General features: G+C 32.5%; 3 protein-coding genes across 6 annotated transcripts; 2 read left to right on the forward strand and 1 right to left on the reverse strand.

The window, feature by feature from the left end:
* Positions 1–1,439: 1,439 nt before the first annotated feature.
* Positions 1,440–7,237, forward strand: LOC133678660 (COP1-interactive protein 1-like). 3 transcript variants are annotated; one of them, XM_062101081.1, is made up of 4 exons: positions 1,440–1,590; positions 2,097–2,151; positions 3,408–3,593; positions 3,785–7,237. In XM_062101081.1, exons 3-4 carry the CDS (start codon positions 3,494–3,496, stop codon positions 6,973–6,975), a joined length of 3,291 nt encoding a protein of 1,096 aa, XP_061957065.1. In that variant the 5' UTR covers positions 1,440–1,590; positions 2,097–2,151; positions 3,408–3,493; the 3' UTR covers positions 6,976–7,237. The 3 variants fall into 3 exon arrangements, with proteins under 3 accessions (XP_061957065.1, XP_061957075.1, XP_061957083.1); XM_062101091.1 differs by lacking the exon at positions 2,097–2,151 and having other exon boundaries at positions 1,442–1,590; XM_062101099.1 differs by lacking the exons at positions 1,440–1,590; positions 2,097–2,151 and adding an exon at positions 2,205–3,304.
* Positions 7,238–7,400: 163 nt separating this feature from the next.
* On the reverse strand, positions 7,401–11,096 carry LOC133678682 (mitochondrial adenine nucleotide transporter ADNT1-like). The gene is made up of 8 exons (XM_062101124.1): positions 10,758–11,096; positions 9,596–9,644; positions 9,266–9,429; positions 9,111–9,148; positions 8,662–8,774; positions 8,451–8,564; positions 7,889–8,233; positions 7,401–7,790 (listed from the first exon to the last, which is right to left on the reverse strand). The coding sequence occupies exons 1-8, from the start codon at positions 10,913–10,915 to the stop codon at positions 7,707–7,709; spliced, it is 1,065 nt and encodes a 354-aa protein (XP_061957108.1). The 5' UTR covers positions 10,916–11,096; the 3' UTR covers positions 7,401–7,706.
* Positions 11,097–19,968: 8,872 nt separating this feature from the next.
* LOC133681029 (uncharacterized) lies at positions 19,969–26,025 on the forward strand. Of its 2 annotated transcripts, none has more exons than XM_062104114.1 (5): positions 19,969–20,607; positions 20,854–23,218; positions 23,654–23,717; positions 23,809–24,032; positions 25,539–26,025. In XM_062104114.1, the coding sequence occupies exons 1-5, from the start codon at positions 20,490–20,492 to the stop codon at positions 25,603–25,605; spliced, it is 2,838 nt and encodes a 945-aa protein (XP_061960098.1). In that variant the 5' UTR covers positions 19,969–20,489; the 3' UTR covers positions 25,606–26,025. The 2 variants fall into 2 exon arrangements, with proteins under 2 accessions (XP_061960098.1, XP_061960099.1); XM_062104115.1 differs by having other exon boundaries at positions 23,657–23,717.
* Positions 26,026–27,381: the final 1,356 nt, after the last annotated feature.

Raw genomic sequence — 27,381 nt, forward strand, 5'->3', positions numbered from 1 at the left:
AAAAAACTTAGAGATGAAGATTTTTATTACGAGATTGAACAAAAAGGAGTAGGCGGGGAGGGGGGGGGTTGAGTTTGTTAGGATTAGAAGAAAAAACTCAAAAGTAGATGGGGAAAAAGGTATTTATAGGACCACCGATTTTTTTATTTTTACTAGAACCTGTTTGGTTTGGTCCGGTTTATTCGGTTTCAAACTTTTAAAATTGAAACCATATCAAAGCAAATTATTTTTTAATTTTTCTTATCAGTTTTTTTTCACGATTCAGTTTTTTCGATTATCTTGGTTTAATCAGTTTTTTTATTTTTTTGTTCACCCTAAGTCAAATGACCTAGGTCACTGGTTGACATTATTTTTTTACTTATTTTCTTTTTCGTCCTCATTACTCGATGTTGATTTTTTTTTAAAAAAAAAAAAATAGGCTTCATGTTTTTTTTCTTTAATATAAGGTTATCTCAATCTCCTGCCTTTACTCGTGGATTTGCTAAGTTAACTCACGTAAGCTCGCATCTTTTTTTTTTTTTGCTTTCAATTATTGTTTTTGTGTAAATGATTTTCTTTTTATTTTACCTTTTAATATTTGATTTATTCATAATTGGACTTAGTGATTTTCTTGTATCTGTGTTTCTAATCAAGAGCTGACATCAAATTGTTTTTAATTTATTTTTTTACATCTCATAATTTAACATTAATTTTTTTCTTAAAAATATAGACCTTGTGGTTTTCTTGATATTGTTATCTTGATCTTATAGTTTGACCCATGAATTTGATGGATTAACCTGGGTAGACTCAAGATTTTTTTTTCTTCAAACAATTGCTATTTTTTTGTTTGTTTTTTTAATTTATTTATTAATATTTGATTGGTTGAAAATTAGATTTTAATTTTTATTCAAATTTATTATTTCTGGTTAAATTACTATAAACTTAAAAAGTTAAACTGAGGATGCCATTGTTTGTTTTATTTTTTTATTTTTATTATTAAACATTAATTTTTTTCTTTTTTTTAATACAGATGCATTGACTGAACATTTTTTTCTCATTAATGTTTTACCTTATAGCTGCTATCTAAGAATACCTCGTTACGGAGCATTACCGAAACTTTTTTATGAAATTTGTAGAATTGATTTTCTTTTTTTTCCTCACTCGAAATTAAAATCTAAGTGGGCCACGTGGGCCTCAACAAGGCATGATTAGTGCAGAATGTTCTGTGGCTACAGAGAATAAAACCCAAAATCCAGACAAGATATACAACTAAGGCGCGGGAAACAACTCTTGCAACCAAGCGGGCCTCTTAACTACCCATCATTTCCTTCCGAAAAACTAAAATCTCTCGCGTTGCTCAGCGACAACTCACGATATTTTCACCTCCAGTAACCTCTCGGTGGCATTATCGTAATAAATAAAAAACCACAAAGGTAGTTAAATCAATAGAGAAGGCCCCGAAGACTCCATCCCTCCACGTAGCAATTGAAAAAAGCTAGAAAATGCTCTGCCGGTTGTTCTGACCCCCGCTCTCTCTCGCCCTCTCTCTTTTCATTTTCAAATATTAGAGCGTTTCGTTTTTTCAAGTTTCATCTGAGCTGTGAATTACCGGTAATTAATTCTTGATTAAACTGCTTAATCTCACTATCTTTAGCTTGTAATTCTTGCTTGACTAAGAATCTCAGCTTTTTTTTTACTTCCTTTGCTTATGCTAGTTCATCTTTTCTTGCTTTCATGTTTGTTTTTTCCTTTGTTAATTGTTTTTATCTGTTTTTTTATTGATCAAGTTCTTGCTTTTGATAATTTGATGTTTTGAGGGTCGTTTCTAGTAGATGAGGTTAATTACTATTTAATTAGTGATTGATTAGCTCATGCTAATCGTTTCTGGCTCGCTAGCTTGTTTGGTTTCATGTTTTTCAATCTTTTTATTAACTGTGTTGTTGGTCTGATTAAGAGGAATTACCTTAGGGTCATGATTTTTTGAAGTTCTCGTAAAGTTCTTCAATTTTTCTTTTTTAAAGATTGATTGTATTTTTTGTTGAGAATCTCTTTGGTTAATTGTTTAGTTTAATTCTTCCTTCTTTTTTTAAGTTCGAATTTCGGATTTTTTTTGGCAGGCCTAAGCGAAGCTTACTAGGGAAGATTGAAACCGAAAGCAAAGGAAATTTCGTGGCAAGTCAAAAAAAATTCTTGTAATTTTAACTTTACGTGGTTTGTAGCTTTCTATCGCGATAAAATAGTTTAAAATCTTGGAAAATTGGATATTTTCTGATTTTGAATTGGTTTTTTATATTATTAATGTTTTTTAAATTGGTTTTTTATATTAGTTACTATGCACCATAAATATTTCCGTGGTTATATACTGGAAATAGAAAATACCAAAAACAACTGCTCATCTTTAATAATATTAAGCTGTCTTTTTCTGCTTTTTGAAAGAATTCTATAAATTGGATATACTTCTTATTCTGGGGGTGCTTTGATTTGATTCCTTATCAGTGGTGATGAGGTGGTGCCAGACTATAATGACATGTTCGGCTGTTTAATTATCCATTTTTTAGTTGAAAAATGAATTTTTTTTTTTTAAAAAAAGGGGAAGTTTATTGGTGTGTTAGGTCCACGGTTTTGGAGGTGGGGGGGAAGACTCTTTTAGTGGACTTGTTAAGGTGAAAGGAAGTTGGGATTTTTGGAAATGGGTAGATCTGAAATTTGTTTAGCAGAGGATAATTTTATCAGCTTGGTTGTGATTGGGGAATCTAAATGTGACATGAGTTTTGTTCTGAGTTTGAATTTATCTAATGAAATGATGATGTCAGTGAATGTTTGGGGTAATTTGCTTTAATAGCTGAGTTTTGGTGGGGACCGGCCATATCCATTTTAACAGCTATAGTTTCAATAGTCTATATAACCAGCAGCTCATGCAGATAGAGCCTTTTAGGTTTAGCAAAGCAACGATCATATTTATCAATTCAGACCGGATTGATTTTCATTTCATTAGCAAAATATGATTCTGTATTTCGAATTTCATCAAAATTAACATCAAATCTGAACTGTTATCCTGTTTTTAGGATGATGGTGAGATTTTATCGATAATGTTAGTACTTCGGATAACCAAGAGCTGCAGCCTGTCAGCAAAAGAATATTATTAACCTAGAATAGGTCAAAGTCAATATCTTTACTGATTTATTTCACAAATACAACCTGGTGAGCGCTATTTGAATAGTTTAACAAGATCTCTAACTTTCTGCTTGAATGCTTTCATTTGTGTGGTTTTTTCTTTGAATGCCTGATCTTGCTAGCCGTTTATTGATCATTTATCTTCTTACAGGTGAGCCGTTTCATTTAAATGCTTATACACGTTAAAACTTGGTAAACCATGAATAAGCTGCTGGAAGCTTGTTGTGTTTAATTATCTAAACCCCGATATGCAGATTTTTATAATTTTTGGCGGAAGATGGAGAATGCATTTCTGAAAGCATAGCTTTCAAAGAAAGTTGATTGAAAGTTTGAAGAGAAGATGACAAAGAAGAAGCACCATTTCCAAGAATCATTAAAATCCCTCTTTGGAAGTCACATTGATCCGGAGAAAGATGAACAGCTAAAAGAAACTAAAACAGGTGATTTCTTTTATCAGTAATTCTGGAGGTTGTGAAATGGCATTGTGGAAACTGGAAAAACGAAAATCTATGACCTATCTTGCATCATGTTTTTAGTTGTCTTTACATGATATTGTTTTGTGCGTTAAGCTTGTCCTTTCCATTGTAATCTTGATCAATGTTTAACTGTAAAAGCATTTCCTGTTCTGTAGAAATTGATGACAAGGTGAAAAGGATCTTGAAGCTTATCAAGGAGGAAGATCTTGAAGAACAAGATGGTCTCTCAGAAGAAAACTCCAAAAAAGAGCCTCTTATCGAGTTAATTGAGGATTTACAGAAACAGTACCATTCGCTCTATGGACAATATGATCACCTGAAAGGAGAGCTGAGAGAGAAAGTTCATGGCAAACATGGAAAAGATACCTCTTCTTCATCCAGCTCAGACTCAGAATCTGATGATTCTTCTAAGCACAAAGGCAATAAAAATGGTCGTTTGGAAAGCGAATACCAAAAGATAATAGATGGCATGAAGCAAAAACTTGAAGCTACGAATCTAGAACTTGCTGAACTGAAGAGTAAGTTGACAGCTACAGGTGAAGAGAAGGATGCTTTGAAGTTGGAACATCAAACTGGTTTGATCAAGATACAAGAAGAAGAGGAGATCATCAGAAATTTGAAGCTTGAAGTTGAAAGATCAGACACTGATAAAGCACAACTCTTGGTTGAGAATGGAGAACTGAAGCAAAAACTAGATGCAGGTGGCATGATAGAAGCTGAACTGAATCAAAGATTGGAAGAACTGAACAAAGTGAAAGATACACTGATTTTGGAGAAAGGGGCTGCCACGAGAAGCATTGAAGAGAGTGAGAAGATTGCAGAAGCTTTGAGGTTGGAATATGAAACAGCTTTGATCAAGAAACAAGAAGCAGAGGAGATCATCAGAAATTTGAAGCTTGAAGTTGAAAGGTCAGACGCTGATAAGGCACAACTGTTGATTGAGAATGGAGAACTGAAGCAAAAACTAGATACTGCTGGCATGATAGAAGCTGAACTGTATAAAAAAGTGGAAGAACTGAACAAAGAAAAAGATAGCTTGATTTTGGAGAAAGAGGCCGCCATGCAAAGCAATGAAGAGAGTGAGAAGATCACAGAAGACTTAAGAACCTTAACTGACTGGCTGCAGGAGGAAAAATCTGCCACAGGGCAAGAACTAGAAGCTCTTAAAGCAGAACTTTCAATCACAAAGCAGCAGCTGGAATCTGCAGAACAGCAAGTTGCAGATTTTATCCATAATCTGAAAGTAACCAAGGAAGAGAATGACTCTCTTACCTTGAAATTATCTGAAATCTCAAATGATATGGTGCAGGCACAAAATACAATTGATGGACTCATAGGTGAATCGGGTCAATTAAAGGAGAAATTGGATAGCAGGGAAAGGGAGTATTTGTCTCTTGCAGAGATGCACGAGATACATGGAAACAAATCATCAGATCGGATAAAGGAATTGGAAGTACAACTAAGTGGTCTGGAACTAGAGCTGAAATCATCGCAAGCCCAGAATAGAGATCTTGAGGTGCAGATTGAGAGCAAAATGGCTGAAGCAAAGCAACTGGGAGAACAGAATCATGGATTAGAAGCCCGGATTTTGGAACTTGAAATGATGTCAAAAGAGAGAGGAGATGAACTTTCTGCTCTCACAAAGAAACTTGAGGAAAATCAGAACGAATCATCTAGAACAGAGATTTTGACAGAGCAGGTCAATACTATGTTAGCAGACTTGGAATCCATACGTGCCCAGAAAGAAGAATTGGAGGAACAGATGGTAATTAGAGGTAATGAAACATCGATTCATGTTGAGGGGCTTATGGATCAGGTCAACGTGTTAGAACAGCAACTGGAGTTCCTACACAGCCACAAAGCTGAACTGGGAGTGCAACTCGAGAAAAAAACTCTGGAAATTTCAGACTATCTTATTCAAATAGAAAATCTGAAAGAGGAGATGGTGAGCAAGACTGCAGATCAGCAGAGATTCCTGGCGGAAAAAGAAAGTAGTACAGCACAAATCAATGATCTGGAACTAGAGGTGGAGGCTCTATGCAACCAAAACACTGAGCTTGGTGAGCAAATAAGTACTGAAATCAAGGAGAGGGAACTATTGGGAGAGGAAATGGTTCGGTTACAGGAAAAGATCCTTGAACTAGAAAAGACACGGGCAGAGAGAGATCTCGAGTTCTCTTCTCTCCAGGAGAGACAAACAACTGGAGAGAATGAAGCTTCTGCTCAGATAATGGCTTTAACAGGACAGGTCAGCAATCTGCAACAGGGATTGGATTCTTTGCGGACTGAGAAAAACCAAACGCAATCACAGTTTGAGAAAGAGAGAGAAGAATTTTCAGAAAAGCTAACCGAATTGGAAAATCAGAAATCCGAGTTCATGAGTCAGATTGCAGAGCAGCAGAGAGTGCTGGATGAACAGGAGGAGGCACGCAAAAAGCTAAATGAGGAGCATAAGCAAGTTGAAGGTTGGTTTCAGGAGTGCAAGGTGAGTCTCGAAGTAGCAGAAAGGAAAATTGAAGACATGGCAAAAGAATTCCAAAAGAATGCGGGTTCTAAAGATCAGATGGTAGAGCAGTTGGAAGAAATGATCGAGGACCTGAAGCGAGATCTCGAAGTAAAAGGAGATGAAATTAACACCTTGGTTGAGAACGTCCGAAATATAGAAGTTAAGCTCCGGCTATCAAACCAGAAGCTCCGCATCACAGAACAATTACTAACAGAGAATGAGGAGAGCCTTAGAAAAGCAGAAGAGAGGTATCAACAAGAGAAGAGAGTGCTCAAAGAAAGGGCTGCTTTATTGTCTGGGATAATCACTGCAAATAACGAAGCTTATCACAGGATGGTTGCAGATATCTCGCAAAAAGTGAACAGTTCTTTGTTAGGACTGGATGCTATGACCATGAAATTCGAAGAAGATTGTAACAGGTATGAGAACTGTATTTTGGTAGTGTCAAAGGAGATCCGGATTGCAAAGAATTGGTTCATGGAGACAAATAATGAAAAGGAAAAATTGAGAAAGGAAGTGGGTGATTTAGTTGTGCAGCTACAAGATGCAAAAGAACGTGAATCGGCATTGAAGGAGAAGGTTGAGCAATTAGAGGTCAAGTTGAGGATGGAAGGGGCGGAGAAGGAGAATTTGACCAAAGCTGTAAACCACCTGGAGAAAAAGGCGGCAGCGCTGGAGAACATGTTGAAAGAGAAGGATGAGGGGATATCAGACCTCGGCGAAGAGAAGAGGGAAGCCATAAGGCAGCTATGCTTATGGATTGAATATCACCGAAGTCGCCATGATTATCTCAGGGAAATGCTCTCAAAGATGCCCATGAGAAGCCAGAGGGCATCTTAGGAGCCCTAGTGACATTTCTCATTCCAGCATATTCATATTCATTTGGGTTTTTTTTTTTTTTTTGGGTAAACTGCAACGAGATACTCTTCATTACTTGATTTTAATTTTTTTTCCCTTCAGAGAGTTTTGTTGTTGCGATATCCTTTTGTTAGCCAGTAAGAATGTCAAAGCTGGAATGCACAGGATTCATCACTTAGATTGTATAGAATTTATGTTGCCGTTTCCACTTAATTTCAAGCACGATTGTGGAATTTGATGAAAACGACGATTGCTAATCATCATCTATCAAAGAACTTAAATTCGCATTTGACAAATACAGCCCTTGTTTATGAGCAGGAAGAGGAAATCAGCAAAACCAAGGAAAGTAACAAAACCAGATAGTGAAATGAAGCACCAAATAACTCGCGGAAATCAATTGAACAAGCTTGTCACAAATAGAACTGGCTTCAAATAATCTAGTAGAAAGGCACCCGATATGCATATCATTTCGACAAATAATTATTGCCATAGGAGTAAGAATAAGAAATCTAGAAACTAAAGATGGGTTTAAATGGAGACAGTTGTGTATAAGACGGGAGAAATATCAACACTGGCTAAAGATTGGCTTCTAAACTTTCTTGTTCTCTCGAAGTAGATAATCCCTAAAAGGCTAAAACTGACCCTCTAACATTACTTTCGTTTCCCTCGCAATGAAAGTAACAAAACTCTGATGATTTATTCTTCTCATTACTTCAGTCAGATATCCTCATCTCAACTCCAAGAACGTCCTTCACCATCTCGTATGTCACAAATGCAATTGCTATCGAAGGGACCACCTACAAATGGAGAAAAAGATAAGGATCTCCTTGGATGAAAATGATAAAGTAACAAAGCATTCCAAATAAAGATGATCAAACTAAGTTCGTGCACTGACCTTCACTGAATTGGGGACCAATCCCTTGTACAATGCTCCAAATCCCTCATGGCGAACTGTTTTCCTGAAGGCATCAACCATACCAGAATATTCAAGAGGTGCTTTGCTCCTTCCATCACCAGTGACAATTGAAGCAGCATCCTTCCAGCCAACCATCTGCATTCTTCGTCGGATAACATCAAGAGGATAAGCCACTGTCTGGCCGACAGTCCCAGCAGCAGCCCCACAAGCAAGCCTTGTTGTCACGCCCAACTCATTGTCCTCAACTAGTCCAAATGGATTAGTTTTGAGTAACCAGTCTTTAAGAGATTCATATACAGAAAAGTTAAGACCCACATATGGTATCTGTAAATGTCATACTTCAGCCCATTAGATGAACGGCACAGATGGTTCTCTAAAAATGGCATATGTGCAGCTTGAACAAGAACTTTTGGTTTAGTGACCTAATGAAGGAAATGAAAACCCCAACACTGATGAAATCTGTGAGTATCTATGCATAAGAACATGGATTTCTATGGTGCACGTGCAAATGAAAGCAATAGAAAAGGAGCCATTTACTTACAACTCCTATTACAGAAGGCAGCCAGCCTTTGTATAAAGCCCGAGGACCTTCCTCCTTAAGGACTGTCGAGAGAGCATGAGCAATTCCTCTATACTGACGGGGAGACTTGTCTGTCTGCAAGTATTCATATGGACAATCTTATGCCATCAAAATAGTAAGATGACAAAGCATTTCACACATTCACAAAGATTGCATATATAGATCACAACACCTGGACGGTTAGCCGACCACGAACCATGTCCATTGGGTAAGTTGCTGACATGGCAATAATTCCAGCACATGCACCAGCTCCAAGACGTAGAAGAGGAGTAAGCTGAGCATCATCTGCATGAAGGAAACTAATACGTGATGATTGTTGAGCTGGAAATTGATTAACCTCAATGAATATAATTTAAAAGCCAAAAAAGGCTTTGCTAAAGATAATACCAGAGTTCAGTGCAACTGAATTGACGAGCATATGCTGTGTAAGTGCACACATGATAAAACATGTAATGATGCATGCATAAACTCGACACAATCCCACCAAAAGGAAAATCAGGATAAGAATTCCATATAAAATAGTGACGAAAAGTTGGAAAATAGCAAATGGATTTCAACAGCAAAGGAACTTCACAAATACAATAGAGTAACATGTAGAGGAAAATAGAGGGGCAGCCATACCATTTCCAGTTTGCTGCCTATAAAACCATAATATTCTCCTGTTTACAGGAAAAAAGAGCAAAACACAGAAAATTTATGTAGGCAGACTTATACGTAGAAATGAATGCTGCTGGAAGCAGATAGACAAAATATCAGGGTGGAATGCCAAAACATACTTTGATGCTTCCTCATAACTGAAGAACTTGACTGCTGAATTTGGGACAATTCGAGCACAATTAGTTCCATTGCCTTTAAACATCCCTCTTAAGCCCTCAGTTCTCCATATGTATTTCAAACCTTGAATGGTTCCATTGTATTTTATACTGTGAGGATTTTGAACCTGCATATTCCAAAAGTAAACACATCACTCTAGTTAAACAGAGAGTCATGCATGCAGAATGATAATAGAGAAAATCTAAAAATAATATAAAATTCAGTATGCAATGTAACTGTCCATGATGCAGAATGTCAGAACTAAATTGCTTAATAATAATAACAAAAACTACCTGTAGAAGTATTTTTAGTCTTTCTAAAGGAGCAACAGCTGTACGTGACCTGAAACAGATAGCACATACAATAATTTATTCAAAGAGGAAAATGCTCAATCAAGTGTTGAGTATGCGAAACATCAAAACTCAGTTGCTAATGTACAGTGATGACAGCAATTATCCATTCATATTTAGGCATTGGTACAGATTAATCAATCTGAACATCCCCAATCACACTACATGATCGTAACCTGCTGAAAAATGATCATAAATATTAGACAATTATTCCTTATCTTCAACAGTTGCCTCCTCTATTTTCATACGGATGCCCTTGTTTTTTCATTAAATCATTTCTGTGTTGTCGCTTATCTGTGGTCATTCTACATATATGCTGTTTATTCACCACCCATGACCCAAAACTCGCAACCATAGATCAGAGCCAATCTAAATCTGGTTTAACAGATAAGAAAATTAACAATATACCAAAATTTCTCATTCGTAAACAGAACAAATGATTGGTGATGGCAAAACCAGGTTTCATTTGCACTAGGAATTGTATAACTAAGCTATTTCTCAGTAATTTGAATGATTCCGGTCAACTAACAAGTGATATCTAAACAGAAAGTTAAACTATCTAAAAACCATGGATTTCACTAACAATACAAAAACTCACACCTTAGTTATACACCTTATTTGCCACCAACATCCAACAGAGTACCAATGAACACCCAAAATTAGATTTTCACAAGCCCATCATAACATAAGGAGTCAAACCTTTACCTTTTCAAGGAAAAAGAACAGTGAAATCTTAAAAAAAAAAAGCAGGCTTTTTAACCTTGAAGTATATTTTTACATATTTTAATGCAAAACCAAAAAACACTATCCTGTTTTTTACTCTTTAAGGAGGAAAAAAGCAAATCATTACGATGAAAAAAAAGTCCCCTCGCTGCCTAATTATAACGATTATGTTTTAAACCCAAAAAAAAACCCGTCATTTCTCTCACAAAATCTATAACAAACAACAATCTTTACTTAACAAAAAAAAATAGAAAAAAAAACCATCAGTATTATCCTAAAAATTAATAAAAATCACAATCATTTCCACAAATAAGATAAAAAGAGGTTGATTATTTAACACAATATTCAGTAAAAAACTCCCAAAAAAATGAATAGAACTCACACGCCACCGGCTACACCCCCGGCTACAAGAGACTTGCAGATACTAAGAAGAGCGGGTCCCGGTGCTTTAACGCCTTCACGAGCGAGTTTAGCCTCTTCAGCGAAATTCACAATCGTAGAAACAGCAGACTCGCTTGTTTTCACGTCCTCTGATGCCATCACCGGAACCCTAGGAAAGCGGTCAGAATTCCGGCGTTGACTGGTGTGATTATTAAGATTGATTGATTGATTGATTTGGGGAAGGTTTGGTTTGCTTTTGCATATGCTAACAAAGAGAGAGATGGAGGCGTCTGTTTTGAGAGAGAGAGAGAGAGAGGAGGAAGGGTTCGAAGGGAGAATGATTTTGTTCCATTTATACGTGGTCCCTAACTACCACGTCCTCTCATTATTTCGTGGGTTAATGGTCCATTGGGTCCCTTTACTCTTCCTTTTATATCAACATGGTATCTTCTTTTATTCTCCTGTTCCAGGTATCATCATTTCCCACTGTGTTTTTTTCCAGTTAAATATTTCTGGGTTGTGTTTGTTTTTGTGTTTAAAAAATATTTTTAAAGATATTTAATTTTTTAAAATTAATTTTTTTAATTTTAGATCATTGATATTTAAAATAAAATTTAAAAAATAAAAAATATTATTTAAATTTATTTTTAAATAAAAATTATTTTAAAAAACAACAGCTCCGTAATTCCAAACTCTATATCCTAGGTTTTTTTTTATTTAATTATCTGTCAGTGATCAAGTCAGAAGTTGTAAAATACGATAACTTCAACAATTTTAGTCAGTGCATGCATATAACTTGTTGCTATCATCTTTAAAGGCCAGCTACCACATATCCATGCTCTTCTTTTAATGGCGAGTTTGGTATTGAATTATATACTGATTTTAAAAATTATTTTTAACTTGAAAATATATTTAGATTTTTATTTTATTCTTTACATTATTATATTTATATTTTTAACTTGAAAATGTATTTAGATTTTTATTTTATTCTTTTCTTTTTATTATAAAAAGATAAAAAAAAAACAAAAGAAACTAGTTTGATTTCTTATAGCACAATCTTCTTTAGGTGATGTTTGATCAAGAGTTCGCAACTACCTTGTCAATTCAAAAGTTTTGAGTGAGCCTAGAAATCCAAAACCAAAACTTTAGGTCTAGCAAAAAGATACAAGATTTTAATTAAATTAGAAATATTTTGTACATTAAAAAATATATAACATACTAACAATCCCCCGTAAAATAATCAAATTTTAATAAAGACTCGAGAAAGAAAATTTTCCATGGATATACTAGCTTGGACATAAATAATTTTCTTTAATTTTAAAATCAACTCAAAGATATTAAAACAAAATAAAAATATAAAAATTTGGCATATTATACCTCATCATGTAAGATTGAAACAATCTCGTGTAAATACTCCCCTCTTATTATTCAAGAAATCTATATGATCACTAATAAAAGCATATTTAAAAATATGATGGAAACTATTTTAAAGTATTTTTTATTTAAAAATATATATAAAAAAATTATTTTTAATGTCGGCATATCAAAACGATTTAAAATTATAAAAATAAATTTAAAAATATTAAAACAAAATAAAAATATAAAAATTTGGCATATTATACCTCATCATATAAGATTGAAACAATCTCCTGTAAATACTCCCCTCTTATTATTCAAGAAATCTATATAATTACTAATAAAGACATGTTTAAGAATGTGGTAAACATTGTTTTAAGGTTTTATTTTTTAAAAATATATCAAAATATAATTATTGTTAAAAAATATTTTTGATATCATCATATTAAAATAATTTAAAAATATATAAAAAATTAAAATAAGAATAAAAAATAAATTTCTTTTTTACTTTTACTTCAATTTATAATTTGCATGGAAGGAAAATGATCTAAGATATAGTTTGGTTATTAGTTTTAAAATCCGTACTATGTCACGGGTAGGATTTCAAGTTAATTTTTAACATGATAGAAAAATATATCAATGTTATGGATGCATTTTATTGTATCAATTTTTTTTAATTGAGAAATTCAAAGATGATATTTATATATGTTTAGTAAAATAAATTTAAAAATTATTGAATCGATCAACTATAAAAGAGTTGTCAATGCTATTTGAATGAGTATAAAAATATTTAACACCTACTTTTCTTTTGAATTTATGTGTTTTTTTACGTTGAGTTTTGCTATTTTGGTTATCAGAATCATGACAATCCTCAACCTTGTCTTTTCTATTGTTTTTCGACAAGTTTCTCTTTTATTTTTTAAATGGGTTGAAAAATAAACAAAATAAAAATAAAAATTATTGCAAATTTAGAATTGATCATGCTCTTTTTTTTTTTTTACATGTCAGTCCTTTGTCTTTTGTTTTGGTATGTTCACCATAATTTCAAATTTGATTTCAACTCATTAGCCTACAAGGAAAAAAAAAAGAAATAGTGAAGCTCCTGAAAAAATAAATTCCAGGTATCTTACTTTGTTTTAGCATAAAATCCAAACAAGATCAATGGATGCGCGAAATACATCAAAATAATTATTTTTTAAGGTTTTATTTGTTTTGGTATGTTCACCTTTGATTTCAAATTTAAGGTTTTATTTTTTAAAAATACATCAAAATAATTATTTTTAAAAAATATTTTTGATATCGTCACATCAAAATAATTTAAAAATATAAAAAAATAATTAATTTTTTTAAAAAATATTATCTTATCAACAAATCAGGAAATAGAGTCCTCCGGATATGTTTTGACACAAAAAAAAAAAAAAAGAATATATTGGCTTTCACCATCTAGTTGTTAAGCAACATCATTAATTTGATCAAAACTAGGATCGTTGATATTGCTGAACCCTATAATGTGGAGAGAAATTTTTCGGTTTACGAATTATCCATAACGTCCATATCGATAAGGAGAAAAAAGAAGGTAATTTGATGCTCCAGGTCCACAAATTCTGTGGACTGGCGATGTCAAAGACAGCACACCTGCCCTCAAACATCAATGGAAGCGACAGTCAGAGAAAAGCTTCAATTTGTGTGGATGCTAACACTCCTCGCCCATTCCAAGCATTTTTTCTAGGTAATTAAAGAAAACCGTCACCAATACTATAGTTTATCTGATTAGATTTTAAATTTTTTTTAGAAATTATTAATTCGAGTCTTATAAAATTCAAGATTATTAAAACTTACATGATTATTAATTTCAGAATTTATAAAATTAATTGAGATATATAGAAATTAATCCCGACAATCATATTAATAATAATAAAAAAAGTACCGGCCTCTATTGATTTTGATAAAAAAAAAGTCCCTGTAATGTCATAGTATGGGTCCTTATTTTGTAGCCGTTTTCCAACCAAGAAGTCTGGACAAAGGATTGATAGATGGGAAATTCGTCGCTTCAAGAGATAGAGAATGGATTGATACACGTAAATTGTTTAAAAGTGTGATGATAGTTATTTTTGGAAGTATATTTTACTTAAAAAAGTATCAAAATAAATTTTTTATTATTTTTAAAAAATTATTTTTGATATTAATGCATAAAAATGATCTAAAACCACTTAAAAAATTAATTAAAAATAAAAAATTATTTTTAAAATAAACATGTTGAGGCCTCAAGAGATAAAAAGAGAATCCATCCATAAGGTAAATTGTCTAGTGGCTTTGGTTTGGAACCCAAAACTTCTGAGTTTATGGTAAGTTGCTCTATGAAATTGGGTGATACGTTGATACGAGCTGAGCGTATGATGACTCACCGGATATTATCATTACCTGCTCGCTGCCCACCAGCCTCCCTTTTCTTTTCACTTGTACGAAGACAGCATGTATAAGTGGTTGAGAATTCAATTACAGTTACAGATAAAAGGTCTGCATTTATGTTCACGAGTTTGGATTGGCTGTCAGTCCTCACGCAATTTGTTTATATAAAATGACTAAAACAACCTTATTGATTTATTCGTTCACTGATTAAACCCCATCCCTTTAAAAGTTTCTTAGACTGAAAATAGAAATACTTATGGATTAAAATTGTAATAATGATTCTTTTTAAAAATATTTTTTATTTGAAATTATATTAAAATATTTTATTTTAAAAAAATTATTTTTAATATCAGCATATTAAAATAATATAAAAAATAACTTGAAAAAAAAATTAAACTTTTTACAAAAATATTTTCCAACTACAAGAATAAATATAGCAGAAAATGATGCCTGAATAGCCAGAATCGAGTTGGCAGGTGATACTCGTAGTTCTGAAAATTGACTGTAGAATGAGTTTTTTTTGCAATTAAAAGGATGACTAGAAAATAAATCAAAAATAATTTTAAAATTAAACGTGATTAAAATCATGTTTCTTAAAAATTTAATTTTTATTTACTTTAAATTAATTTTTTTTATAATTTCATATCTTTTTTATATACTGATATAAAAAATAATTTTTTTTTAAAAAAATTATTTCAATACATTTCTAAAAAAAAAATACTTTAAACTTTAACTATCAAGCTCTCAAATACCCACTCAATAAACTTCATCTGTAGATGCAAATACATGGAATATTTGCTGACTTGAGTAATATTTGCAAATACTTTAAATCAAAATTTGTCACAAAAAAAACCGAGCTAAATGATCTTTGGATTTATTCGGTTTTAAAATTTTTAAAACTAAATCCAAATTGAATTAAAAAAAAAAAGATTGGGTTTAGGAACTGTTTGGGAACGCGGTGCAAACTGCGTTTCTAAAAAATTCAAATTTTTTTATGATGGAGATGATTCTAGCCACTAAAGTAGTCAATTTTTATAACAAATGATTTTATATGACGAGAGGAGTTTAAGATTAACTGTTTTTTTTTACCTTAAAAAGATTATTTTTTTGGGTTGATTATGAGTTTTTGAGTGGTTTTTTAAGACTATAAATTGATTTAATAAGGTTACAAGAGTGTTTCAAGTTAAAAATAGATTTTTTGGTGGAAAAAAAACTAAAAACTCCCATTTTTGCATCCACTACAGTGGTTGGAATCTAGAGAATTATAAATAGCGTGTCGTCTGCCAATACTGATAATTTTTTATCAAAGAATGCAGTGGATTGGACGACATGTCGTCCGCTCCATTAACTTTAAAATAAAAAACAAAAGCCTACTTGCATGAGCCTAAACTTGTAGGCCTTTCTTACTGGGTCGGGTGCTTAGCTTGGTTTACTAAGGCTACAATGCTTGATCTTTTTTTTTTAATTTTCAATCTTTATTAATACTTTTTATATGTATTTCTTAAAATAATTTTTAATTAATATCTTTTCTTTGTGATTTATTTTGTCTTATTTATCATTTCATAAATAGCAATTTTTTAAATTAAATTGGGCGTGTTTAATATTTTAAGAGGTTAGTATAATTCATAATTCTTTTTTATATTTCATATAAATCAAATATTTATTTCTTATGATATTTTTAATATGCGTAGTATTGCATACTATTTTTTTCCTTTTATTTTTTTAATAAATTTTATGTGTGTCTCCATTCTTATTAAAAACTTAATTTTAATAAATAGATTCATTAAACACAACCAAGTAAGTGATTTATTTTTTTGTTTTTGGATAAAGATATCTTTCTCATGCTATTATATATATATATATATATAACCAACTTTTTTATTGGTCAAGACTATAAGTCAAGTTCCTGGATTTAAAAAAAAAGCATTTATAAAGCCTAAATATTTTATCAAAAACTAATACGGATCCATGGTGCAGCTCGAGCATCAGTCTAGTTTATAAAACTAAATGCTAGACAACTCCTTAAATCAAAATTTATCAAAAATAAAAACCCAGCTAGATGACCTATGGATTTATTTGGTTTTAAAATTTTTAAAATGAAATCCAAATGGAGTTCAAAAAACCAATTGGGTTGGATGATCCAAACCAACCGGATGCTAGCTAGGATCGTGTCATGCTGAATGAACTGGCATGTGTATTAATATTCATTCAGCCTCTTTTAGCCCAATAAATTCTTCTAGGTTTAGGCCTAGCTAGGTTCACGTCCTGACAGGCAAGCTCTTGGACCTTATTTTCTGACAGGTCAACCATGATTAATACAGGTCAACTGTGATTAATACAGGCCACCATCAGAACGGGGGCACACCAGTTCTGACTTCTAACTTCTTGATTTTTTTATATTATATGGGTTGTAATAATAATTATTTTTTAAGTTATTTTTTTTTTTGAAAAATATATTAAAATATAAAAAATAATTTTTTTTAAAAAATTTACCACTGCTAATTGAACAGCGCACACACACACGTATATAGCAGTCTGCATGATCATGCGTAAACTCTTTTCTGTAATACTTATTGACAATCAAGGGGGAAAAGTCATAGTTTTTGCCCTTAATTTGCTGAAGAGAAGGGTCTATTCTGAAAGTTTATTGTAATAAGAATATTAAAGTGTAGCTTTCTTAATTTCAATTCATGGCATCCAGGAGAGAATCCATGGAAGTTTATTGACACTGCCGGTCGTCGACAATCTAGCTTGTATTTCACGTTCTACTAAATGACTTATCCTCTTCCTTTCCTTCCCTCTTGCTTTGACAGATTATTTCACACACACATCACATTTATGTTTCTTGACAATTTCCACATTTCATGTCTAATCATTCTATAAATATTACTACCGTGTCAACACACACACTCTTTTAATAGCTATTTGAAACATTACCAACAATTATTTTTTAATTTTTTTAAAAAAAATATATTAAAATATTTTTTAAAAATTTATTTTTATATCTTAGCATTTCAAGACGATCTAAAAACATTGAAAATTTTAAATTAAAACAAAATAAATCAAAATTTTTAAAAACTCCATTCGAAACACTGTCTTACATCCTACTGAGTAAGATTTATTTCATCCTTAAATTATATATATGAAAAAAAGAAAAAAAATCAAGAAGAAGAAGAAAATAGAAAAATTTTACTTTTCAATTAAAACAAGTTTATTTGCAAGTTGGGGATATAAGAATGTCATTGAATGAAGACTTATTGGTATCCTATCAAATAATTAAAAACCTCATAATTTTCGATGTTGAAGTTCCAATGTAATTATATTATTAAAATTTATTTTATTTAACAATTCTAAACAACATTGTTTTTTAATTGATACTGGTCAACTTACCTAACAAGTGATTTAGATCATGAATTTAATCGGGTTTAATAATGTTATTTTTTTAGAATTTATTTTTTTATTTAATTCAGATGTCATGCTAGGTATTTTATTTATAATGTATTTCAATACATATATAGAAAAAGCCAAACACTTGGACCTAAAAAAAATATGCTTTAACTCATAACTTGATAAAAGAAGGTCTAGCGCATGTAGGTGTGAATAGAATGCGTTGTTTATAGAGGCAAGCATTACATTGTTTGCTAGTTCAATTCTCAATTATGTTGTTAGCTACACAAACAAACACATAAGTAATAAAGCTTAATAAACCAATTTTAACCCTAAAATACCCTTAAACTGATTCATAAACAAAAAAATTAAACAAAAAAAAAATCTCCCTTCAAATTCACCTAAACATTTATATGTAGGAATGAAAGCTCAAAAACACCTAGATTATATTTTTCTCCCTTGTGTGGTTGCTGAAATTGATATTTATGGTTGAAGAAATATAACTATCCAACAACTTTCTCTTTTCTTTGTTAATTTTTAGTGATTTTCTCTTTTTTGTTTTTGCACACACTAGGATCATATTGTTAACAAAATGGTTTTAGACAAATATATATATATATATATATATATATATATATATATATAAAAGTGTCAAATTAAATGCATCAAAAAAAAAATATATATAAAGGCTAAAATTTGTTCAAAAAAGCCCATGAACATTTTTTTTTTAAAAAAGAACAAGAAGCCTTCTTTTACCTAACTATAAAATTTGATCCTCATAGTTTTAATTATTTTTAAGCAATAAAGCCGAATTATATTTTATAAGATCAAGCATCAACTCAATATTAAATTATTTTTTCAATTCTATAATAACTCTAGACAAATAAAAATAACTTTTCAAGCCAAAATCCTAATCAATACTATGTAAAAGAATGAAATTGAGATAAAAAATTAATGGGATAAAAATAGAAATTTCTCAAATGACAAATAAAAAAAGAAGAGAAAATACAATTGAAATTCATAGTGTACACACGAGTAAAACCAATATTCCAATTATTATTATTTTTTTTAATTCAAGAAATTAGAAAGAAAACAATTTTCTTTAGAAGCTTTAGTTTCTTAGATACAAAACAATTCTCTATTTTAAAAAAGGTTAGAAAAAGAAAAACTAAAACTTCTTGTTCAAATACAATATTTTTCTATTTAAAAAACTAACTTTTCAAATTTTCAACTTTGTTCTAAATTTGAAAAACATATTTGAGAGGCTCTCCATTGTTTTTCAATATAAGTTTTTCATTGTTTTGAATGAAAAAAAATAATACAATTTTTTTCTTTTATATAGAAACACTTTTTAACCATATAAAAGATGAAAAATATTTTTTTTATATTTAATTAGCGTCATAAGTTTAATTTTTATTATAACTATAATATAGATATTTTTGTAATCAATAACATAGCTTTTTCATGATCATATTTAATTTGAATGAAATAATTTTTTTTAATTAGATTATAAAAAATAAAAAATATTAAAATGACTATTATAAATTATGATTTTTATTTTTTGAATGAAAATAGTTATATTCTTGATGTGTTTCATTTTTTTTTGTTTAAAATTTCATTTTTATTTTTAACAAATGAAAATTTTTTTATTTGTTTTTTTTACTGATAAAGAAAAACTAAAAAATAAAAATAGTTTTCTGTTATTGAATACACCTTAGCATGATCGATTACTAAGTTAATACATTCTAAGATAAGAAAAAAAGAATATCTATATGAGAATATCTTTATACACCTTAGCATGCTAAGGTGTATTCATAAGTGAATACACCTTAGCGTGATCGATTACTAATCTTTATCTTTAACATAAAGAAAAAAAGAAAGGAATAAAACTATTTTTTTTTTTGTATAGAAGAACGGGCAAAGAAGAACCTTAAATCTGAACAGTGTCTTACTCGAAACAAGACATGGCAACTAGTGTCATTGTCATGTCTGCTTTAACATGCGTCAGGACATGCAAAGTAAAAACAATACCGTGTTCGTATGAACATTTTTTGCAAGCAAACTACCACACATATTTCCACATTTCCTCACATTTTCCCTTACTTTCCCGGGAGAAAGGTTAAAAAAAAGAACAGTGCTGTCGAGAATCGGTCCAACACTCCAACTCATTCCCTCCCTCCCTTCCAAACTTCCATTTTTATTGAGAACCACAGATTCTTAGATTTTAAACAAACCCCAACACCTAGTTTCTTTTAAATGTCCTCTTTTTCTATGTCTTATTTCCTGTTTGTTTCCAAAGCAAGAAAAATGTTAAATGTTTTATACTGCAATAGAAAACTCAAAGTTCTCTCAAAAAGGATAATAATAAGCTTCAAAACTAGAAGTCTCGTCGTGTATAATAGTCTTGGTTTAGTCACTATTCCATGATTCTGATATTTGGTTTGTCTTGAAGTAAGTAGTTCCGAGGCTTTTGTTTGTTGTCTTTGATGTTGCTGAGGCTTGTTTAGGGCATTTTTTTTTTCTGGGGTGAGCTTGTTTTGTTGTGTTTTGGTTTCTGGGTTTTAGTTTTTGAGGCTTAATAATGGCTGAAGGGTCAACAGAAGTTCGGTTAGTTCGTTGTCCAAAGTGTGAAGATCTCTTACCAGAGCTTACTGACTACTCTGTGTACCAGTGTGGTGGTTGTGATGCTGTTCTTCGAGGTTAGTTTTGCTTTACTCTCCATCTGTCTTGATTTTGGTTTTGTTTGTTTTCTCCTCTTTGTTTGGTTGGTGAGAAAACAAACTTCCATCGAGTTCCAACCTGTGAACAATAGCTTCAAAGTTTCAATTTTTGTAAGGTTTTCTCCCTTTGGGCACTTCTTTTAATGAAAGTAGGTGAATAAAAGGTCGAATTTTGGTGAAAAAGGGAGTTTGAATCGTTTTTTCTTGTTTTTATTCATGAAACAGCAAAGAAGAAAGTGGCTGTTAATGGTGGGATATTGGAGAAGTCTGGAGTGGAGAGGGATGAAGAGGGTTTTGGGATATTGGAGAGATTATCTGAGAAAGAAAGTGGTAAGGTAGGTAATGCATCTGAGACAGGGAGGGAGAGTGATGGGATTATAAACAAAAGTAGAAAATCAAGAATCTTTAAAGAAAGAACTGTGAATTTTGTTAATATGCCTCTGTCGGAAGCAGAGAATAAAGAGGCTTTGGCTGCTAATAGCAACACAAATGTGAAGGAACGGGAAATGAGTTATCAAAGTTATGCAGATAAAGAAAAACCTTTGAAGCCCCTGATTGATGATAGGATTCACGGAGATAGTAATAACATGAACATGAATAGACGTGAGTCAGTTGATTCAAGTAGAGAGAAAGGTATTCGAGAAATTCCAGCACAATTTAAGAGTTCTGCCGAGTTTTTGAGGCCAGCAAGGGTGATGGATCAATGGGTTTCAGATACAGAGGGTTTATGGGGAAGGAATAGAACGTCTGTCAAACGAAGTAAATTTCCAAATTTTGCTTATCCTGACGAGGGACCTTCAAACTGTCGTTTGAGTTCCTCTCCTTATGAATCCAGCCAGCCAGTGAGGAATTATTACATTCCTGACAAAATTGCATATTTAGAACAGGATCCAGCTGAGCTTCTTAGGAAGTTGGATGGGTTGCAAGAGCAACTCAGGCAATCTTGTTCCGTGGGTGTGAAACAGAGGGAAAGGATTCCTATGGGCAGCAAAATAGCTCCTCCTGATCATTACCACGGTCGTGATGCTTACAATAGTTTGATGCATCCCTTGCCTACTGATAACCATGTTGCGAGTCTTCCTTATTTCAAGCACTATGGCCGTGGCCCTGCTCCCTATGTGAGCAGTGATGACATGGATATGCAGAACTCATACATTCCATCAAAGCATTCTGCAAATGAAATGCCAGATTATGCAGATCTATACCAGCAACAAACTCCCAGGATGCGTATCCATCAACCACCCCAACAATACTTGCATCAACCACTTCGTGACAACTTTGCAGGGCAATATGGTGATTACAGTCATGAACCTCTAGTATCGTATCCCCATGAAAGCTTGCATCACAGACCTGCGTGCTCCTGTTTTCATTGCTACAACAAGAACTGGCGTATTCCTTCACAAGCCTCACTCATTACTCCTGGCAATATAAAATTCCCAATGACCTCAACTGAAACCAATTTCAATCACCATGTTAATCCAGTAACATATGGTCCGCCTTTCCACCATCCTCAAGCAAACCCCCATGCATTGAGTTCACGGGATCCACAGCCACATCTAAGATGGCCAATTGATGTTGAATCAGATATGGATGGCTTTCCCCAGAGTCGTCCTAGAACGGTGGTGGTAGCCCGTGGAAATGAACAGCTTTGCTGTCCTGTAGCTGGCGGGGCCCCATTAATAAGTTGTTATAAGTGCTTTGAGTTACTAAAACTGCCTAGAAAACTTAAAGCAAGGGAGAAGAACCTACGAAAGCTGCGATGTGGTGCATGCTCAGCACTTATCTTGCTTGAAATAGAAAACAAGAGGCTGATTATTTCTGTTCCTGCAGAAAGCAAGCAAATACTGGTCGGGGCTGACAGTGCCTCACATGAGGTGTCTAAAGAAGTATTCTTAAATTCTGATGGCTGTTTGAATGCTGTTGGTACAAATTGTTCTGATGATTTTGATAATCCTGGGTATGACTTCCAGTCGGTAGATTTCAAAGATGTACTATCAGAAGAACAGAAGCTAAACCCAAGCAAATGTGAGAAAGGGCATGGCCTTACTTTGTCATCTTCTATTATTTCTGAGGAAGAGGAGAACCTGGATAGCATGGTTGTTCAGAGAGATTTTTCTTATGCTGCTGAGTTGCCCATAAAAGATAAAGTGCCTTCAACATTTCAAAGCTCACCTACCCAAGATCATTCTGGTGATGTCTTATCTAGTCATGCAGTAAACAAATGTGATAAAGGAAACAGGGTTGGATGGACGGAGCAGGAGAATGTAATACTTGAGAAGAGTATTTCTCGGCAGAGCTCTGTGAAAGATGTCTCAATGGCAACTGAAGTGGAAGTTCCTTTCAATGAGTATCTACATACCAGTGTATCTCAAGACTCTGTGAAGGTAAGCAAAGATCAATTGAGGAGCAACAAGGGGACTGAACCATTCTTGGTGGGCTTTATTAAAAAGAGCTTCAGGGATTTCTCAAGATCTAATCAACACATGCATAATGAAAAACCCAACGTTTTAATTAATGGGAAACCTATTCCAGATAGCCTGGTCAAAAGGGCTGAAAAGCTTGCCGGGCCAATTCAGCCTGGAGATTACTGGTTAGTATTTGCTTTCTGTTGCATCTTGTTTGTTGCGTTACTTGTACAAGCAACATAGTGCTCGTAAACTGTAAATGATGCCACCCTGCTGACAGCAAAACATTAGTGTTGTATAGTAATAGTTAGATATCTGTGTTTCCCTTGTAGTATACTACAAAATGGCTCATGAGTGAATGGCTAAGACATAAAAATGAAATGAAGAAGGAAAGAGTACCATTTTTTCTGTGCTTACATATTTACAGCACCTCTATAATCCAAATTTGTTAGCTGGGTAAATTATCATGTAAAAGATGTTGAGGATTTTTCTTTACAATAGAGCCATGTAGTTTCCGTTTGTTGATGTCTTTCTTCTTGTCAAAGCATGAATATGAGAGATTAAATGGCCTTTGTTTTTCATACACAAAATACTAATATTTTCCCTGAATCTGCCTTTAGCAGGTATGACGTTCGAGCTGGATTTTGGGGCGTGACTGGACAGCCTTGCCTTGGCATTATTCCTGTGAGATCAAGATATCATTGGTTTGGATATTTCTTCTTTAGATGACAACTTTAATGTTTCCGCATGGCTAACTGTCTTTGCTCTCTTGCAGCCTTCCATTGAAGAATTTAATCATCCCATGCCAGAAAATTGTGCTGCTGGTAACACAAGTGTCTTTGTTAATGGGAGAGAGCTGCATCAGAAAGATCTTGACCGACTTTCCAGTAGAGGACTGCCAATCACGAGAGAGAAGTTCTACGTCGTCGAAATTTCCGGGAGAGTTTTTGACAAGGATACTCGAAAAGAGCTAGATAGCCTTGGCAGACTTGCCCCAACGTAAGTTCCTCTTTTACCACAACTGCTTACTAAAGACTTATACAATGCTTTAGACTGTGCTGATGTTTAGTTTATCATAATTTAACGTATAATATATTTAAGGAAAGCCAAGAGTTCATATAAGTTCAAATCTTCACGCATGTAAAATAAAATTCATGACAAACATGCTTTTAATATAAATATAATAATAGAATTCTAGAATGTGTTAAATATATATTCAAACTTACAATTGATATCAAATTAAAGTTTTAGCATATATACTAATAATAAAAATATCTATGTTTAAATTAAAACAAAGTAGAATATTTACTTGTTGAAGCACTTTAAAGTAATAAAACTTTTGTTACTGTTAATGATGATAAAAACAAAGCATAAAAAGAGAAGTAAAACGCTATAAAAATATAGAAAAAACTTGTGTAAAACTCTTCAAAGCTCAAGAATTAATTCTCACAATTACAATAAACCTAAACTCATCCCGAGCATGAGTCGGATGTTGGTTTAAGTCAACTCATCACTTTTCTTAGGACCTTTTCTATTTAAAATCCTGAGTACTTTTTGGGTATAATTTTAGCTTTCCAGCTTTCTACTTTATAAACATCAAGATAGTTTTGTTTCTTTTCTATGTGGGATAAATTTTTTATGTGAGATAAAGTTTTTTTTAAGAGTTTTTAGTTTCACCAAAGCATGCAAATCAATAATTCTTTCAGATCTATTTCTTATTCACCATAATTTGTTTAAATCATATTAATGTTATGTTTTAAAGAGTTTATGTTGGGATTAAATTTCAACAAAGTTTTAACCTAAAAAGTGAGTGAAGCTCACTTTTATTTTGGCGTCAAATGTATTCATTAATCATGTTTTAATAAATTTTCCAACACAATAGAAACTTAAACAGTTTGTTCTCTAACCAGAATCATGGATATCAAACTCTAAATGATTCAATATCATATGGACAATATGATAAAGTCAAGTTTAAAAAATGTCACTCCTAAAAATTGCCCCAAAATTTGTGATTCTTGTAAATAAAAAGCAATTAATTAAAACCAGTCACAAGAAGATTCGGAAACATATATGTCAATCAACTTTGCCTGCCTCTTCTCTTCAAGGTCTTGCCATTGTGGTTATCTGGAGAATTTTTTATTATGAATGCCATCGCTTATGTTCGCATCATGTGCCTGGACTGTCAAAAGGAAGAGAAGGAACATATTGTGAAATCTGTTGCTTTGTTCTATAAGAACAAAATATCAACTCAAGTATGTCTGAAAACTAAAGGAAGGAAAATTTTCATTGATTTTCTTGTTGTTGACACTGCTTGGTTTTCGTTTCTGCCTTGCCTTGATCAATATGCATAAAATCACCATCAAAAGGCCCATGGCCTGAAATGTTGGAAGTGTAGAATACTTCTTGTTTGGCAGCTCACGCTTTTTACTAATTACATTTGCTAGCTTTCAGGAGACTGGATCTCAATGTATATTGATGCAAACTGATTGCTGACTGTTTGAACAGAGTTGAGAAGGCTAAACGTGGCTTTGGCATGAAGGTTCCAAGGAAGCTTTGTAATCAAGGACCTTGATCAGTTGGGGATTATGAGGTCATCAACCCTACATTATTTGCAGGTGTGTTGTTTTGTTGATATCCTGAGTTGTCTTTGCCCTTGCAATGTCAAATTCATCCCAATGTCTACACGCAACATGGTATTCATGAAGTCTTCTTGTACATCCTAGTATGTAAAGTTGGATGCCTTTCTGTTTATTGTCAATGGTCAGGAATGCAAGTTATTCAGAAAAAAAGGCTACAGGGTTTAATTTAATGATCATCAAAATAGTTCCATTCAGAAGTTAATGTATGATTAGCAGGCAGATTAGGGCGTAGGCACATAGGCAGACTTTATGTCCCTGTAGGAAGGTGGCCCATCATTTGTCAACTGAAAAGTGAAAACAATGCTGCTACGATAGGATTAATAAAATACTTGCTACTGTAATGCTTTTAGTAAGATTTTGAGGATTCTTTACACAGTAACCACTTGATGCTTTTGGCTTTAAAATCATATGCTGCTTTATTTGGATAAATAGCACAGGAAAAAGAAGAAGAAGAGGTAAGTAACACAGGATGAAAAGATTATAACACAGTTTTTGTGGAGGATGTGGTGGTTCTTAAGAGCGATAATAATATCGTGTTTTAGAATCATAACATTAATTATAATTTTATTATAATTCTAAAAGACAATATTATTGTAATGTTACACTTTAGAACCATGATATATGATTAAATATTGTGGTTCCTTTACCGAGATATTTATTACCAAATTATTTTGAGAAACAACTAAATATTTTAGAAAACAAGTTGTACAGTAGCCAAAATAATCTAATTGTTTTTCGGATTGCTTTGGCTACTGTTTAATTTTGAAAAATCTATGTTTTGACCCTGAAAAAGTTCATAAAATTAGTTTTTGTTAATTTGAAATTTAATTTACTTTATGATTTTAGAAAGCTAAAAATATTTTAATTTTAACAAAATTTGAATAAATTTTTCTCTATATATGAACTATACCTAAGATTTCATATCACTTAAAAAGACCTGTAAAAAATCATAACAATCAACAAATTCTCACATTTCATAACCACAAGTAGCCCCATGAATAAAAGAAACATATACATTTTAAATGAATACAAAAATAATTCAATAATACAATATTCAAGTAATTTCAAAATATAAAAATATAAAACATCTATCTATCTACGTCTACATTGTCTACTGGATAATCTCGACTCATTGGTATCACAATTGAATCTAGCTCTTACACATGCCTGAGTGACCTTGTTCTCTGCCATAACATTTTCAAGCGTTAACCGCTCTCCAAAGTTATTGAGTTCAGTGCGACAAGCATTTAACCACAGGGACGCAACGGTGTGAACTTTGTTTTCTTCGTTAGTATTACGGAGATGATATGCAGACTCTCGACCCTCCTTTAATATGAAACCAACCTAACATTAATAAAACATTAAATTTAAATTAGAAGATCAATGCATAAAACCCAACATTTAGCATTTCATAATTATGAAAAGATTTGATACTTGCGAGATTTTGAATCCACTGGACAATTGCCCCTACTACATGTATCTAGGTGGTGGAATTGCTCGAGATTCGGAGTAATAACCTAACATGTGATACTCATGTACCAAATCATATACCTCTTATCTATAATAATGAGATGCATCTCTGTAAATATCTCTTTCCTCTGTGTATCCCATTATGATACATAAGCTTCATGTTGGCTTAACTAGTTGTAATCATCATTTCTACCCTGATGAATTATGGCGTGCAATGCATTACTAATGTCGATGTTGAT

Source organism: Populus nigra, chromosome 1 (assembly GCF_951802175.1).
Source record: "Populus nigra chromosome 1, ddPopNigr1.1, whole genome shotgun sequence".
Classification (NCBI taxonomy): domain Eukaryota; kingdom Viridiplantae; phylum Streptophyta; class Magnoliopsida; order Malpighiales; family Salicaceae; genus Populus; species Populus nigra.